The sequence below is a fragment of the Pholcus phalangioides genome, unplaced genomic scaffold (assembly GCF_987345545.1).
Source record: "Pholcus phalangioides strain wild (caught in Gottingen) unplaced genomic scaffold, Ppha-v1.0 ptg000024l_1, whole genome shotgun sequence".
NCBI classification, from domain to species: Eukaryota; Metazoa; Arthropoda; class Arachnida; order Araneae; family Pholcidae; genus Pholcus; species Pholcus phalangioides.
The window spans coordinates 15,174,264-15,193,050 of record NW_028301616.1 but is presented as its reverse complement, the minus strand read 5'-3'; the positions used below and the strand labels follow the sequence as shown (position 1 = coordinate 15,193,050).

Here is an 18,787-nt window from a genome sequence, read left to right as displayed (position 1 = left end):
TGCCGAACAAACCTCTGGACCGCAATAGGTTAACAATCCCATAACCTTTCTCTGAATATTACAGTGATACTTCACAATCAGAATTTGTTTCTGAAAAAGAAGAGAATTTCTGATTATATGGTAGTTAATCCTTTAAAAAATATTCCATTCTTGCAAAAAAAGTTCGTTATATCAGATTTTCATAAATACAGCAATTCGTTTTAAGAGATAATTTTAACACTAATTTGTTATTGCGAGTTCACTGGGAAGGGGGAAAAATTCATTATAAACGATACGTCATTATTTTCCAATTTCGTTATAAGCGGGTTCGACTGTTTATTATATGAAGACAAAATTAGAATAGCACAATATACCGTTCATATACTTTGTCAAAGAATGCATGACCACATCCGCTCCAAATTTGAGAGGGTTCTACAAGAAAAGACAAAAACAATCTACATTTCAAAGATTGTCCGAATATTTTATACAACAATTTTTTCTTTTCAAGTTAACATAAGGATATATCATTGTTCATCACTCTTTATTATCATTTCTTTTGAAATATGTACTTGCATTTTTACAATGGGGAAGATGAGCACGCAAACATACACCAGACCTTGACAAATCGCAAGAGTGTTTGGCGACTAAGAAACAGTTCAGACTTTTCAAGGAAAAAATTCTGTCACTTTTGAACAAGTTGAACCTGACAACGATTGCCATCAGACTCATTTTTAGGGTAGGGTTAATTCAGGTGCAGCCCTGATTTGAAACAGATATTACAGATTCGCTTAGGAGCCAAGCATGGAGGAAAAAATGTTCAAAATAATGTTTTCTTCCCAACTTTTCCAGGACTTGGTAATCCTTTTCTGTGTTGATAGACACATCGATTCGATAGTAGATAATTTAGTACTGTCCTCAGGCTCTGATTTAATAATATACTGTAGAAAATTTTATCTGTCAAATGCTGTTTTTTTATTCGAAGACATTACAGGTGGTATTTATCAAGCCCTGATTTATAGGGTGTCCTTGTTCGAACCAACTTGAAAAAAAATTGCTACCCTGTGCACTAGGTTTGTTCAAAAAGTATCTAATCATAATTTTTCGCGCTTAAATCACTGAAACTAGGGAGGCGTGGTTAGGAGCACGGATGTATGCTTGCATTTTTTTTCTCCTGACTGCAGAAGCTGCTAGTCACCGACACATAGGCGGAGATAGATTTGGAAATCTGGGGGGGGGGGCACGATGATGATGTCAATCCATATATACATTTATACATTAGATCAGTCGACTCCACCATTGGCGGGGGGGGGGGGGGAGAGGCCCGTATATCCGTCCATGCACCGGCAGACTGCCGATTATTGGGGAAGTGTAAGTGAGGAGCACCGAAGGATTTTGGTTTTTGAGAAAATGGCAGGAAAACTTGAACAACGCTACTGCATTATTTGTGATGAAGCTGCTAATTGCGATGCAGAACCTCTTGGTAGTAGCCTACTCCTTGGTGATGGTTGTGCCGTGTGGTGCATACTCGTGATGAACCACACCACTGGAGTCAAAGACGGTCAGTAAGACTTTCAAATTTCCTGAAGCCCAAATCGTCAGTCAAAATAGAATGAATGGATCTAATGCCGATGCTCGCTTCTTCTGCAAGTTCTCTGATCGTGATTTGACGATCCTGTATCACCAGAGTCCTCACTTAGTCAATGACGATCTCATTTCTGGATGTTGAGGGCCTAGCATAGACATTTTCAACCCCTTGCTCGTGAGCACCACGGTGCTCCCTGAAGTATAGAGCTCGATTCTCGTGTCCGATTCCGTGCTCGCGAGCACTTGATCAACATTCCAATTAAACATCTTGTACAAATTGCATCAAGGATTGAAATTATCCCGATTTCATGCATTTGTATGCCAAACTGACCGTAAGGGTGTTCTTTTGATGATGAGTACCGGCAGTGCTCGTGACTAGAAGAAGGCTGAAGTTCTCTGGCCTAGTATAACGTGCTTCATTTTACACTGATGTACGGTCATCTGTAGAGCGGTTTTACCACACCTTTATCACACGCATTGTTTCATCTCCGAAGGCCTGTTGAATGTTGCGAACTGTTTCCACTCGGGAATCAACAAGCTTCACACGAAATTAAATGCAGTAACTTTCAAGTTTTTCTGGTGCTCTAGGATGGCCTACATACTGTGCCAAACCACGTCTTCCCAGCTTCATTGGTTTACACATAAAAAGTTATGGTCGGATACTTTTTGGACAAACCTCGTACCTTAACACACCGTGATCGTGAATGCTACGAGGAGCTGACAGCAGTGCCGTCTTAAGGAATGGGCCCACCCGGGCACGGCCCGGGGACCTCAAGCGAAGAGGTTGTTCAGTAATTTGTACGGTGTTGTGAATGATTCTTGAGCTGTTTTAACTGGACCCACCTGGAATCGTTTTTTCAACGAACACAAATAAAAGAAAGGAACACACAAAGGAAGTTTATGTACCCACGAGTGGATTAGAACTACTGCGGGGGGGGGGGGGGGGGGTCGTACGCTACAAGATCGGCGCACTAATGTATACGCGTCTTAACGAACCACCGTCACCTCACAGTATTGATATTTTGGGAATGTGGAATGAATTTCAGTTATTTTAAACGGGGAAGTTTGCTTTGAAATACAGGACCTTCATGATACGAGTATTAACTCGAGTAACAATAAATTGAAACTCTTGGCTCAAGTACCACTCTACTCAAAACTGAGATGAAAATGTTCTCCCTCATTATATGGTACAGAGAAAATGTACGTAAATTATTTTGAAAAAAAAAAGTTAATTGTGAATTAAAGGTGATAATTACTTGGAAATACGGAGACATGAAAGTGTTGTCCACAACAGAAAATGAGTTTGGATATTCTTCTTTTAATATCTTTGATATAGCTGCGATATCAATAAATTTCATCGTTGGATTTGAAGGAGTTTCTAACCAGACCATCTGCAAATAATATTTACATCGTTAGTTCGTTTATTTTCTTAAATTTTGGTACCATATAAACCATATTCTCTTGATAAGAATTTTAATGTGAGAATATTTTAAATCGATGCTTCAATTAAAAAAAAACATATATAATGACATATAATAAATATATAATATATAATAAACACATAATGACAACACATGTCATTGTAACAATACAATTCACGGTAAGTATTTCAGTCTAGTTGGTCCTTAACACTCCGAACGATGAACACGAACTGCAGCCGACCAGAGACTGATTTGTGGTTTTCCCATCTTCTCCCATTCTAGTCTGATTTTCATGACTACGATTCCCCGAATTCAGCTACCCCGTAATATAACCCGCTTGGTGTCCACTCCTATAAACATACTTGTGTCTCAAGTCACTCATTTGGTTAATCACATGCTTGCACAGTGCACGCGCTCTAGGTCACTTTTCTGTCGCTCGCTGACCTAGTCTCTTGCTCTCCAGGTCGCTCTTTTGGTCATTCGATGCTTCTACACGCTCTAGGTTACTCTTTCGGTAATTCTCATGCTTGCAAACTCTCTGGGTTACTCGTTTGATTTTCTCACTGACCTAGTCCCTCGTTTTTTTCTCTCTCTCTCGCACGCACGCACGCCACACGGACACTCAAATCCCAACACTTACCAATTTAGTAGAAGTTCCGGAGAGGAATATGGGTGAGGTGCATGTGTGATTTAGTAGTAGTAGCAGCTCAACTGCTGGGAGAAAAAAAAAAGTCTCAAAGAAGCTGTCAACTATGCGCGACTTTGGTGGAAAACTTGAAGCAATCCCCCTATCGATGACGCAGCACCTTCATAAATAAGCATGCGTGATTCTTTCAGTACAAGTCATTACTTCTCGACATGTTTAGCCCGGCCACCCTGTATAATGCATATCGTTCTGAAATTATAATCATTTTTTCTGTATTGCTTACTCAACATATACAGAAAAAAATTAACGCTGTAGCTACATCATTTCTAAGTGTTCTGCGTTTTATGAACAGTGAAGTACCTCAAGAAGTATCAAGAAATTCATTTCACCTTAGTGTTATTTCTCATAACTGTTTTGAGCACATTCGCATCGGTGAGATCAGCAAAAGTGGTTTCTAATCCCATTCCCGCCGCGCATTGGCTGAAATACAAATTTGTCCCTAGGATATAAATAAAAATTGACCATAATTAACAAAAAATAAAAAAAATACTGCACAGATAAAAAAACTATTTCGTACATTTTAAAAGACTAAAAAAAAAATTCGTACTTTAAAACGAGCCGTGTTACGTAAACTCACCTCCATACACACCATCGCTGCAAAGTATGTGATCCCCAGATTTCAGTAGATGAGTAACGGTCATTGTGGCTGCCGATCCCGATGAAAAACACAGAGCTATTACAAACAAAACGAAACTAAATTTGAATTAAGTACAACTCGTGTTTAAGTTCAGTAATTAATAAATTACTGAAATTAAATGTCTTAATGGAAAACTATTATTTTCAAGTTTTTTGAATGAAAATCGTTTTTGGGCTGGCAGAGGAAAAATGATTTTTTTAGGCGAGACATATCCTACTAGTTCCTAAAAGTATCCTAAAAGTATAATGCATAAAGTAAATAAAAGCGAGTTTTTTTAGTCTCTTTTCACCCTCTCACCCTACGTGTTCTCTTTCCCTCTTACAAGAATATAGTAGAAATATGCATGTGTGAGAAAAGGCAGGAGTTGTATTAGCAGGAGTATAGAAAGAAAGGAGGGGAAAGAAAAAGCAACTTCAGTTGAGGTAGGGTTACAAGAAAGCTTTTCGCTATGGTGTAGAGAGAGGAAAAAAAACACATAACTTGTTTGAATTTATTCCCCTGGCGTTTGGACGTAATATTACGCCCGTGATCGTAAAGTGTTTAAAGAATAATGTTTCCCTGAGAGAGTTTCATAAAAAAAATCTGAATATTTAGTATAAGATATACAGGTAAGGCTTATGAATTGCCAGTCCGCCCCGGCACCAACGGCCATTCGGCTATGCTGAAGATCGAACGCCCCAAGAGCCCCCCAGAACGGAAGGAGCAGGAGGCACGGACTTTACCTTCCCAAAGCAACAAAATTATCTCAACATTAAACAACTGAAAGGTTCGTTCCTCGCGAGCTCGGTCTGGGTCTTACAATTTTTACATGACCACGTATTGACCGACAAAACATAAGTTCTATGACCCAATATTATTCCTCATCAACTCGGCCTTGGTCTTACAATTTTTTACATGACCATCTAGCGATCAACCAAACATAAAATCGTATAACTTAAAAATGATATACAGGGTAAGAACATAAATGAATGACACGATTTTCAAAATTCATATAGTAGAACCTCTCGACAACGAACACCTATGGAACCAAAACGTTTGTCCGCTAAGGGGGAGGTATGATACACAGTAGAACCTCGTTTATACGACTTTCACATTTATACGACGTTTGGCTTTGGTCGCAATTGGTTCCTATATGTTACTGTGTAAAAGTGATATACCAGTAGTTATGCATAATCATCATTCGTCTCGATATAGAAAGTTTAATTAAATTTCATTACATTTATCACTTTTACCGGCGATTATGCATAATTCCCAAATGAAGTTTGATAAATGTATAACCTTTCTTCTACTCATTAACCCCATAAATTATTTTTACCCGTCCATGATACGTGCGCTATATTTTGTAATAAAAATTAAAATAAGTGTGAAGAAGAAATAAACGTTCATAACAGCATTATCAGTTATGTTGACTTTCTTTGCACGTATCAACATAGGCAAACAAAATCAACAATTATCCATTCGGAATCGGCATCCTGGACCATAGTTATGTTTAGTTAATCAAGTAATTAATTTACGGATTATCATATTTACCAATACGAGCTTCGAATTATACATAATCACCGTTGAATATGACAAATTCTCGATTTATGAACAAAAATGAATGAATTATAAAGTTTGCACTTTTTTCTTTTTTTTTTTCAGTTTGCCTAAATTTACTTCCGAGTATTCGCTAACGGGGGGGGGGGGGAGTGAAATACATTAAAGCCCTATTACACGAGACCGGGGATCAGAAAAGTCTCCGTTAATGGGAGGTGTCCGCTAACGGGAAGTGTCCGTTAAGGGAGGTTCCACTGTATTGCATTTAGAAACATGGAATTTTTTTTGTTGGCAAGAGACACAGGGCAACAACTTTCTAATTAAGTTTTGGGGCACACGGGGACTGTATAAAAAAGTATTTTTTATTTTAATAACTATACAACCCCTTGAAACATGAATGACATATCTGTGTACTACACGTTATTTGGAAACTTGTTCTAATTGAAAGTATACCAGGGCCGTAACTAGGCTGGAACAATCGGGGCACGGCTCCAAGCCGAATGGGGGACATATACAAATAATGTACATTTATATTGCAATTTCCCCTTTAGGGGCCCCCTCAAGAAAATGTCTGCCCCGAGAAAGCCATTGCTGTCCTGACGTATACCTCTAATATCAACGGTTCGCCAGTAAAATGTCATATTCCCCTCCCCCCCCCCCCGTTTGCCACGCACCCTGTATATATTTTTCTATCTCGCACCCCTGGTTAAGAACCATTGCTCCAGAGGAATGTTTACGTGTCTACTCTGCACAAAAAAGTCAGGTCGCGGAAAAATCGGGAGAAAGATCGTTTTGGATTTTTTTTCCTTAAAAATTTCCTGACGTCTATCTTTTTTCAGTTTTAATTAACTTTATGCTGCCAAACATTTTTTATTCCGCCAGTAAATAACATAGTTGGCTCCAGATACAGCGTGACTACCATATTTCGCATGCTCCAAGGAAGCCAAGCATTCTTCTAAACATTGCCTCGTTGGATTGCCACTTCTTGAGTACTCAAAACCCTACAAAAAAGAAAGAAGGTTCTCAAACAAACATCAATGAAATGCACCGATCAAGCCTTGAAAAGGCAAACTTGTTAAACACAAATTACATATTGTTTTTACTAAATTAATAAGATGCTATTATATTGGGAAATAATAGCAATGTCTTCAATTAATTTGAACATGATTGACATCCATTTAAGATGAAATGGTAATTGCATCTCTCTTAGCATATAGAAACCATATTCTTTCTTTTAAAATTTCACCATAGGATGCTGAAATTGTTTTTGATATATCGAGTATGTCCGCTTCGCTGTCGATAGGGGTGCGCAACCTCTGGTCAGCGGGACAGACGTAGCCTGCCGAAAATGCTCTGGTAGGAAAGCATCAATAGGAAAAGGCTGACCACATTTTCTTCATAAAAATGCCGCTCAATTCGTTTTGCCGCTCAAACGAGAGAGTCACGCGACCCACTCGTTCTTGTAGGTTCCGTAAATTTACTTATGTAATAAATGTTTAATTATATCTTTGAATTGTAGAAGGAATCCAATTCGCCCATCGCGCAGGCGCACTCTTTTCCCTATTACGCGGACAGTCCTCATGAGCAAATAGATCTTTTGCAAGAAACTCTCATTAACCTATATATCAAAAAAAAATTATGATATTTTGTGTGGTCACCACAATAATTTCTCACCCGATATCAACAAACCTGTTACTTTTCAAGAACTGTTATCAGCAATGCAGAAAACACCTAATACTGTACCTGGTTCGGATGGAGTAAATGCCAAGGCCTACAAATTAAATATCACGAGAACGATTGGAGTTTTTGTTGGCTGAATTCAATACCATTTGGTCGTCAGGATCCATACCATCAAGATAGAAAGAAGGCAAACTTCTTTTTCTACTGAAACCAAACAATGACCCAAGGCATCCATACTCTTATCGGCCTCTCATTTTAACAAATATTATCATGAAAATCTTCGAGCGCATTATACTTTCTCGCTTGAACTGGATAACTATTAAATACAATTTATTCCCCCCCAACATGTATGACTTCAAACCAAGAACTGGCACGTAAAATTTACTTTTAGACCTTAAATGCAATATTCTCAGCGTTTTCAAGGCAAAAGATGCGGGAGTACTGGTCTCTTACGGAGCTTACAATGCAGTGATCCATTCTGCTCTCCTTTCTGAACTTCATATGATTGGTTTTCATGGTAATTTTTGAGGTGGATTAAAAACTTCTTATATAACGGAAAGTATTTTATCTGTTGGAGAAAACATAAATCATCATAGATCAACTCTAATAGTGGCATTCCCCAAGGATGTGTTCTCTCACCATGGTTATTCAATATATTTTTAAATGATTTGCTTGTTCATTTACCTAATTCAATTCATCTTTTCATATATACCGATGACATCTTGCTTTGGTGGAGTAATAATGATCCCAATTATATCAACATTGAGCTCAACAAGATTGGATGGATCATTGGGTTTTACCCTTTCAATCGATAAGTGCTACTTCACGCTCTTTACAATGAAAAATAGTTTTAGTATTCCTAACGTTCATATAAGTAAAATTCAACTGCAATTTGTGGAAAATATGAAAATTCTGGGTGTTATCTTTGACAGGAAGCTTATTTTGAATTCTCATATTGATTATCTTTTGAAGAAAAGCATTAATGTATTGAACATCACAAGAATTATTGGTGGCAGAGTTGAAGGTGCTCCGGATCATAAACTTTTATCTATTTGCTATAATATCATCTCTAGTTTTTTGAACTATAGTTCAGTGCTTTGAAACAGTTGTTCTCAGAAAAATCTTAAAAGATGTTCAGCTATCTATTAATCAAGTTCTAAGAATTGCTTCAGGCCTTCCCATATCTACTCCAATTCTAATTTTACTTAGTATTTGTGGCAAACATTCTTTCTCTTCACTTATCCTGAAAGTTTCTTCAAGACAAAGTATTAAGGCTAGAGTATCAACATATAGTACTATTTTCAAGTTTGTCTGCACGAATATCAGCACCATATCTCAAAACACTATTTTACCAGTTTGCAGTTCTTCACATATCCAGTTTTTGCAAGATAATAATTTATTGATTCCACTTCAACCTATCATCATTCCAGACCCACCGTGAACAAGATTCTCTCCCATTTCAAATGACATCTGACTCAAATTTGATTTCACCTTTGTTAAAACAGTACGAACAACTTCATTGGTCTGATTTCATTATTATAGCAACAGACACTTCACAGTAAACAATAACCATACATCCATTGGCATTTTTTGTGTGAAAAATTCATGTTGTATTCAAGCCTTGGTTCATAATTGCTCATCTGTATTTTCTGCGCCAAAGCTGCATCTAAATTTATTTCTGAAAAAACTGATTATGTGATCCTAACAGATAGTAAATCTGCCATCTAAGCACTGTCAAGGGTCACAACCAGTTATGGTGAACGGGAAATTCTCTGGTTGGACAGGAGTCACAAGTGGAGTTCCTCAAGGAGGTGTCCTTGGCCCCCATCATTTTTTTCACTTTTTATCGATAAACTCGATGAGGGTATCGATGGGATTGTTAGCGAATTCGCAGATGACGTGAAGCGAATGGGGGGGGGGGGGGGTAGTTGGGAATCAAAGCGATAGGGAGTTGCTCCAGACAAACTTAAACAGGATTGCAGCATGGGCAAATGAATGGAGCATGATGTTTAGCGTTGACAAGTGCATGGTCGCTCATATTGGTTCGAACCACCCACGGATCTCTTACGAGTTGAATGGTGTCACTATCCCGGATGCAACTAGGGTCACCATTTGGGAATTCTCATTAACGAGTGGCTTAGGTTTTCTGAACATTGTTCAGCGGTGGTCAAAAAATCGAATAGAATGCTTGGTTTCATTTTAAAGAACATCTCTTCACACACACATGTTCTCCTAAAGTCATTCTTCCGTTTTTCCGAGGCTTAGTTCGTCCTGGACTGGAGTATACTGTAAGGTTTGGGAGACCATACCTACAGAGCATAGGCGAAAATAGACTTGGAAGTCTGGGGGGGGGGGGCACGATAATGATGATGTCAATTCATATACACATACATACATTAGATCAGTCGACTCCACCTTCACACACACATGTTCTCCTAAAGTCATTCTTCCGTTTTTCCGAGGCTTAGTTCGCCCTGGACTGGAGTATACTGTAAGGTTTGGGAGACCATACCCACAGAGCATAGGCGGAGATAGACTTGGAAGTCTAGGGGGGAAGGCACGATAATGATGATGTCAATTCATATACACATACATACATTAGATCAGTCGACTCCACCTTCACACACACATGTTCTCCTAAAGTCATTCTTCCGTTTTTCCGAGGCTTAGTTCGCCCTGGACTGGAGTATACTGTAAGGTTTGGGAGACCATACCCACAGAGCATAGGCGGAGATAGACTTGGAAGTCTGGGGGGAAGGCACGATAATGATGATGTCAATTCATATACACATACATACATTAGATCAGTCGACTCCACCTTTGTCGCTGGGGGGGGGGGGGCATTGGGGCAGCAGCTGTTGCATGATCGGTTTAATTTTTCTGATGACGGTTTTTTCCGTCTGCCGATGGATGGCACAAAGGTACCGATGTTTAGACGTTAAATTAATATTCAGGAACTGAATACTGTCGCCATTCAGGCAACTCTAGCCAAGTCACCATGCTGATTACCCTCGATACGATTTGTATGTCCCTCAAACCCTTCACTGAAAGAGGGAAATATCACGTGATCCAAAAAAGGCTCATTTTTTTTAATGCACTTCTTATATGCTATATTTATATAATACTGTATATATAAAATAAAGTTGAGATTCTCTCTTTTTCCCTCCAAGGTGGTTTTTCGAGCAATCCGAGTTTTCAGCAATCCGATCGGATAGCTACCTCGAGGCTTATTCTACGCGCTCACGACAACATAAGGTTAGTCTGGGTCAAAGCGCACGTAGGTATTGCTGGAAATGAAAAAGCGGATCAACTTGCCAAGGAAGCGACAACATTGAAGGACTTGGTTGTTCTACCTTGGCCGAGGAGTCATGCCCGCAATATCTTGAAAGACAGAATGCTTCATCTTTGGCAAGTTGAATGGAACAAGAACTCAACGAAAGACGCCTACAAGATACAACGTCGAGTGGCTTTGCGCAAGTGTGTATGGCCGCGAACAAAAACAATCCTTTTAACTGAGCATGGTCCATTTCCGACATACTTGCAGCGCTTTGGACGATCATCTCACAATGCTTGTAAGTGTGGTGCTACGGGCTCGCTATGGCATTACGTCAGCCAATGTCCACACACATCAGCGTTTCATTTTGGTCAGATGTCACAAAGTCAGATGACGGCATGGAAAAGAAGAATACTAAAAAGTCCGATGAACTTCTCGCGCATTCAAAATTTGATTCAATTTTTAGACCGTAACCTATATTTGCTGCACGACAAGAAGGGTGGACTACGGAAGAAGCAGGATGAATTTCAGCCTTCCAGACCAGTAAAGCTGATACCAGGGAGAGTCTACAACTTGTGGCCACGTAGGGGGTACTGGAAATTCACGGTACTGATACGTCGTTGAACGGCGAACTTTATTGGAGAAACTATAAACACTTAACATGTTAACGTGGTGAATCAATGCCACCCATAATCCAGCTAGCCAGCCGATGTAGCTTCGGGAATGATGAAAATCTCCTAATTGCCCAGGAGAATTAAGACGTAGGATGCTTATGGAACAGGAATGTGTGCCTAGAATGAGCTAAAACATCTGGGTGTCCGAACATTGGCTGACTTGGACACTTGGACCAGGACATGTGACGCAAACATGACATCGATACGTCGTTGTACGGCCTACACGACTAGTGACATCCAACAAACGCGGACGGACCGCCACCAACGGAATTTGATTATCGAGTCCCGACGTGCCAAGGACGCTATAATATCAATTTAGATTTCGATTCTTAGATCATAATTATTCCGTTGATTTATACTCCTGTAATTGGACTTATTCTGTTATACAAATTTATATATATATATATATACACATACATATACATATTTAATAAAATTCCGGATACACCCATCTTTCGGGAACGCTTTGATATCTCCTTGAGATGGGAAGCGGGGGTGTGTCCGGTCCTTCAATGTTCAATGAGACTGGTGCTAAGATGAATTCAGGAAAGAAAATTCAACTACCTCTACGGGAAAGCAAACCCACGTCATGTTGCTCGAGCGCGCTAGACCACTACTCTATAGAAGCAACAAATTTATTTCCTTAGAGCAGTGGTTCTCAAACTTTTGCCAACCGCGGCTCCCTTGCCCAATTTATGGGCCATCAGCGGCTTCCAGTAAAGTTCAGTAGATATTTCCACTTATAAAAGAACCACTTCAAAGCATAAATAGGCACACAAATCAATATCTCCAGCTCACCGCAACGCGCACTTTCAGAAACACTGCCTTTGCAGCTTGTACACGCTGAACGAGACCGTGCATGGACAGTCAAACGCAGCTAATAGTTAAAATACACTGACATTTTTCCACCCGATGGTGACTTATCTGAATATGATGCCACTCTCCGCTATTTACTCAAAGGTTTTAACAACTGGCCGACGCGAAGATGAATCCAAGAAAGAATGTATACCTACCACATGTTGTGCTGGTGCAATCTGTTGAAACGTCGTCGCCATAGATATCGGTGGTACAACTGCACGGTGGGTCCATTTCGTAGGATCTTGACCATCATGAATAGCCCTCGTCGCGAATCCCATTTCGTTGGACGTGGCTATTGTTTTTTCTTATTTCAAATGCCCGCCGATCGGTCTGTAAGAGCAAAAATGAGCGATTGTCACTGCTAGAAATGTCCGTCCGCGATAAGCGAATGAATCGATATTAGCTGGAAAAGGACATCTGTTGTCTTTGTGACGTCATCAGTGACTGGGGACATATACATATATCCAAATCGAAAGATAAATTTTAATTTCCAGCAGTTGTTTCGATATTTTTTTCTCTCTCTGATACCTCGTCTGACGAAGATAATCGCTCGGGAATTACGTTCGTTAGCCGATACGCGATTTTTCATAGGTTGCGATGAAAAATCGTTTAATTAGTTCCAGGAACGGCTCGAAGTTTGAAGATACGTTTCATAAAAGTATTGGGAAGCAGTGTAAAAATGACGGAAGGCTGAGATGAATATTTTCAAAATTGGATGAAGGAGAATGTATGAGAATATTAAGGTACAGAACACACACACAGCTCGTTGTATACGTTATGCAGTCGAGTTTGTGAGCCGTTGTGGAAAACAAAAAAAATGTATGAGGTGTCGTACTCTATGTGATATAGTCAGCTCATTTCTCTCTCTCTCTCTCACGCACATACATGCAGATGGAAAAGATATGTACGAAGGATGACCAGACTGGTTGCCATCAGGTCCCAGGGGCAGGCCATCTATTTGTCCTTGGCAGGTTTGAAAATGGAGGAAGAAAATAGACAGCGAGAAATTTTCCTTAACGAACTTGAGGTGACCACCGATAGATGGCGCCTTTATTTCCAACCCAACTCTGGCTGGGGAATCGATTCTCAGTCTGTGTGGTAAAGTAGACTGTTCACATTTTGATACTAAACACGGAAAGGGTCCCAAGGTGACGTCTTCGAAAAGTTTTGAAATTTTGTTTTTCACTCTATAAATTCATAATAATAGAGGGGCCTGTGAAGAGTATGACTTGGAGGCGCACAAAAAAATCTCAGCCTAAAGGACCTACTGCGGGATGTGGGGGTCATGGGTCTCCGTGAAGCTGCTGATTGAACTCCTGGTTGGGACTCACGAGATTGGAGCCCTGTCAGACTACATATTGAGAGGCATATTCACGAATCAAGAGCTTTGATTTTAACCATCACCAGAAGAAAAGCTCCCTCACGCGAACTCAAGCATATGCTTTGTGAGATTATCATGATGCTAATCATTGAATCATAACGTATTTATCTACTGCTACTAAACCAGACATGCACCTCGTCCATATTCCTCTGCGGAACTTCTAACGAATTGGTACATGTTGGAATGTGTGTGTATGCATGGTGAACCTTCGGCGAAGTTTGTTTATGTGTAATTCTTATGTCTGGTGCTGCCATCTGCAATCAATTTTTTTTAACTATGAGTTTTTTCTCAACTCATAGTAAGTGAAGTGTAATAAATAAATAATTGTAATGTTGTAGGCCTGTTGCTCTCTGAACGCATTCATCTGAGTTGCCGGTGAATATCTCCTAAGTACAAATATAAATAAGATAAAATGCCCAACGAGGTGACTGAAAAAAATGCCGTAAATATGCTACCCATTAAAAATTATAACTAAATTAATAGTACGAAATAAAGCATCGATCTTCAATGGTTTATAAGTGAGCACCATAACCCCAACAACGGTAGGGCCAACAGGGCCCTACGATGAGCAGTAAGCCCTACGATGAGCATCGGATGCTTGCGGAGACAGAAAAAAAATTAATTCCAACATGAAATGTGCCCACCAACTTTTCTTCTTCAGATGGAGAAACATTGTCTTTTATTTCATCTGCACAGACCTGTTTCTCTGCTCACAGAATTTTGATATCTGTGCGGAATGACAAAATAAAATGCTATTTTACACAATATTCGGATTGTTTTTTCTGCACAGCAAATAAATCTATGCACATGGAAGCATTCTGTCGTTCTCAGACTCTAAACATCCATATTTCCTAAGCTTATTCCCCAAGAAAGAATGGTGCCTTTCTTAGTTACTTTTGTACAAAAATAAAATTTCATCAGCAAAAAAATATGGTTTTTAGAAAATAACTGTACAGCACAGTATTATATTACATGTAAGAAACATCATCGAACTAGGACTCCTGCTGTCACCTATCAAATAAAAAAAATGTACCAATCCTTCGATTGAAATTAGTGACCGGTTTTCAAACCGGTTCATTTGTGCTACATGAATAAAACAATGTGGTATGATATTAATGTTTTTGAGGAATAATATTAGCTACATTATTATGTTTGCCTCGGAATTTTAACTGCTGCTTGTTTGTTGTAAAATAATACAAGTAAACCTCTCTCGCATAGAGGTGGCAGCACTCCTTGGCTTTTTGTAAATGTGGCCAAAGAGGATCCAGACCAGAATGTAAGTGTTTCTGGTCTGGCTACTCTTTGACCACAATTAGTGGTTTCTTCTAAAACAATACCAATAGTGCTTAAAACCTTATGTAAGCGCCAGTAGCAGGAAAATTCAGAAATTCTCTGATTTGCATATTTCTAGTGATTTCATTTACTGTAGCGCCATCTATCAATAAACATTTGAACCATTTTTTCTGTACCGAAAAATTCCCCCCCCCCCCAATATACCTAATCCCTCAATTTTACAATTGAAAAAAAATGTATTTTACTATATATTGTACTAAACAGTAGCGGAGTAAAAGGTTTATCAAACTTTTCGTCGCCCGTGGCTCCCTCACCGGATTCCTAGTTCATCTGCAGCTCCCAAAAATAGTTTGTTGGATAACTTTCCCATATAAAAGAACCACTTCAAAGCATGAATAGGAAAGCAAATCAATATCTCCAGCTCACCGCGACACACTCTTTGAGGAGCCCTTTATTTTCAGCCATTGGCGATATTCCAGCGGCTACGTTTCTTGCGACAATTAATAGTGTTTCGGAATCGATATTTCCATTTCCTTCCTCGATGATTATAAAGGGTGTTACCTTGAAGTGGCGACAAACTCAGAGGTGTGATATTAGGCATCAAGAGGAACAAAAATTGCCATGGAAAATGGTATCGCAAACCTCGTTTAATCGGTGAAAATCGCAAAAATACTTTTTAAGGGTGTGATGTAGAAGTGGGACAAAAGAAGCCAATAATGAATAGAAAAAACAATTATTCGCCATCATGATTGGAACACAGCCTGGGGTGTACAAAATAAAGTGCAAAAAAAGTAAAATAAATACAAAAACCATTTACTTGACAGCGTGATTACAATACAGCCTGTGCAGCACAGTCCAATGTCAGTAAGTAGACGAGGAGAAATGATTATACAGAAGTTGTTCGAAATTTCGACCGGGAAGTACATTGCTCAGCCCACAGCGACGGAGAAACGATTGCCGTGAAGCGCTCATGAAGATACCGGTTGTGCTGGCGATGTCTACCTCAGCGACGACGGTCCGTGCTACGAGATCCTCCGGTGTCTGATACACGAGTGATTCAAGGTGTCCCCAAAAGAAGTCCAAGGAAGGGATTGAGGTCCGGGGAGGCCAAGCAACAGGTCCGGTTGCGCCAAATCCATTTCCCAGAAAGTAACATCTATATTTTTACGATTTTCACCGACTAAATATGGTTTGCGATACCATCTTCTATGGCAATTTATGTTCTTGATGCCTAATATCAGCCCTCTGAGTTGGTGGCCTCTTCAAGGCAACACCGTAAATATATTGTTACGACCTATACATAGTAGATGGCGTGATTGTTTTTTTAGAGGGGCCTCTCAAAAAAATATCACAATTTTCTGTTGGCAACGGCAGTTGACACCGGTTTCTGTTTATCGCAAAGAAGTGCGATTGGCGGAGAACATTCCAGAAGATCCCCCCCCCCCCCTCCGTATGGTGGTGCCGCCAACTTGCAAACTGTAAAATAGAAGTTTGTGGAATATTCTTTTTCCCGAAGTTTCGACTGTACCAAAAAAAAAAAAAATGAGGCGATATCACGAGAGAGAGAAAGAGAGGATTAGAGTTGGATTAGATGCTCAGTAAGAGGACTCCGATCTGATTAGCGTGTATACAGTGCCGTTTTAAGGCACGGCCCGGGGGCCTCAAGCGAAGAGGGGCCTCACAAAAATGAGATCTGGTTGAAATTTTCGAGAATTTGTTTGGTAGGGCCTCAGAAAAATCAATCGGCCCGGGGGCCCATGATACTCTTAAGACGGCCCTGCGTGTATATACATGTAAAAATTGCTGTTCTGAAAATAATTTTGTGACGTCCTGAAGATTGCTTCATCCTGTGCTTATTTCAAGGATTGAAAAATTATCCGGAACAATATGTTACTACCAGAGCCCGAAGTGCGGCCAATTCTCGACGGGGCTGGCCACTCCACGAATTGGATAAGAATTTCGGCCGAAGTCCGAATTGCAGAAATGATACGGATTTTCGCCACCATTTCGCGAAGTGGCCAGAGCTCGATGTGCTGATATAAGACACCCGGTACGAGCTAAATCCATTTTTTTTAAAATCGCTGACAAGATGAAAGGTCAAAAGCTCTTGACAGACAACAAGAGTAACTCCGTATCGTGCAAGGTCCTGGCTAAGGAGGGCTCGGGCCAACATAAATTATGATGTTTGATTGGTGCTGGGCATGGACATGCTGAATTGTACATGTGTTTTACTAACAGCCTCTTTTGTTATGGGAACGTAAGTTTGTAATCCCAGTAGGTCTAATGGAATAAAGAGTATTCCATTCGACGCTTGGCGGCAACTTTTTTCAGTTACGAGGTGCCTAGGGGCTCTTTGAGCAGAGGGCACTTAAGACAATAGCTCGGTTTGAGTTAGGCCATAGACTTAAGATATAAATAGACCGCGCACGCTATTCATAAAACTTGTCGAACGTGAAGAAAAGATGAGCAGTATTGTCGGGGAAAGAACAGGTTCTGCGCTATTACATTTGGCGCGTTTTCGCAGAAGCTAGGATGTTGCTGTAACGAAATTTGACTCAATTCGATCAAGTTGATGAAAACTTTCCTTCATTTTTTCAATGAATTTCACTCATTTTTATGTGAAATATTTAGGGAGTATCAGATTTGAAAAAATAAATTCTATAAAATAAACAAATATTGGAAAACGGAATTTATTTATTTTCCATTAAGTGATAATTCTTAATAATTTCTTAACACATGGGTTTTTAAATTTTAATTGAATATATAATATTTGAAGGAAGTGAATATAAACAGTATAAATTTCATGAAATAAATTTTTTTGGCACAGTTTTTAATAGCTTTCTAAATATCTATACACACACAGGAAACAAAATATTGTATACAACAAATATATAATGTTTATGTTACTGTAAATTTGATAAATCCGTAGTGCGCGTTATCTTCAGAAATTATGCATAATAGTTGGTAAATATATGCATAATTACCAATATTTTTAGTAAGTTTGATGAATTTCGTAGCATTTATCACTTTTTACGAATGAATCGAATAATTCTCAAAATGAAGTTAGTAAGTTTAATGAATATGGAAAAAATCCATGCTGAAATATCACTTTATTTCAACAACTTAGTTCTGTCCGTATGAGATGCGTGCACTACACATATTTCGCCATAAAAATTAAATTAATAATAAATGCGAAGATAGAGAGAGATTTTTTTTCATCGGCTTAGTTCATGTTGGCTTTTGCTGTATTTATCAGCATATGCAAACATAACCGTTACGAAGAGGGGTAAAAATACTATTATTTTTAGAGGTTGTTATGCATTTTTATGCAAAACTGCAATTGTCTAGAGGGGGGGGGGGAAGTTTTCCTCACATTCTATTTAAATAGAATATTTTTCATAAATTTCTCCATCTGAAAAGCATATTTTCTTCCAAGTTGAGCAAAACTCGAATGAACTCACTAGCTCGCCAAATCTCGCCAAATCTTGCGGAGACGTATATTTCAGTTAAAACTTCATAAAACTCACAATTTCAATCATTTATTGCCAAAAATTCTATTAAAACATTTAATAATGATTCATGCCATTTGAATTTTACCAAAACTTGGAACTTTAATTGAATTAAATCCAAAATGGAGTCGTTAGAAACTGAGATTACGTCAGAAATCCATTGCATCGTCAATTTAATATTCCAATTTTTAATTTATAAGAAGGGGAATAAGCAAAAAAGTATTCCTTTGTGAAAGGATAATGTTCCTCCTTTCC

The 18,787-nt window shown here is 39.1% G+C and overlaps 1 protein-coding gene across 1 annotated transcript in view; it reads right to left on the bottom strand.

Annotated features, from left to right (window-relative positions):
• LOC149068829 (cystathionine gamma-lyase-like) overlaps positions 1-12,701 on the bottom strand; it is a 29,348-nt gene extending 16,647 nt beyond the window's left edge. Inside the window, exons 1-6 of the mRNA XM_089251035.1 lie at positions 12,505-12,701; positions 6,783-6,864; positions 4,268-4,363; positions 4,020-4,129; positions 2,820-2,954; positions 354-411 (exon numbers count right to left, since the gene is read on the bottom strand). Coding sequence (XP_089107161.1) covers positions 354-411; positions 2,820-2,954; positions 4,020-4,129; positions 4,268-4,363; positions 6,783-6,864; positions 12,505-12,627 — 604 coding nt within the window. The 5' untranslated portion in view covers positions 12,628-12,701. The remainder of the gene's footprint in view (positions 1-353; positions 412-2,819; positions 2,955-4,019; positions 4,130-4,267; positions 4,364-6,782; positions 6,865-12,504) is intronic.
• Between the last annotated feature and the right edge of the window lie 6,086 nt (positions 12,702-18,787).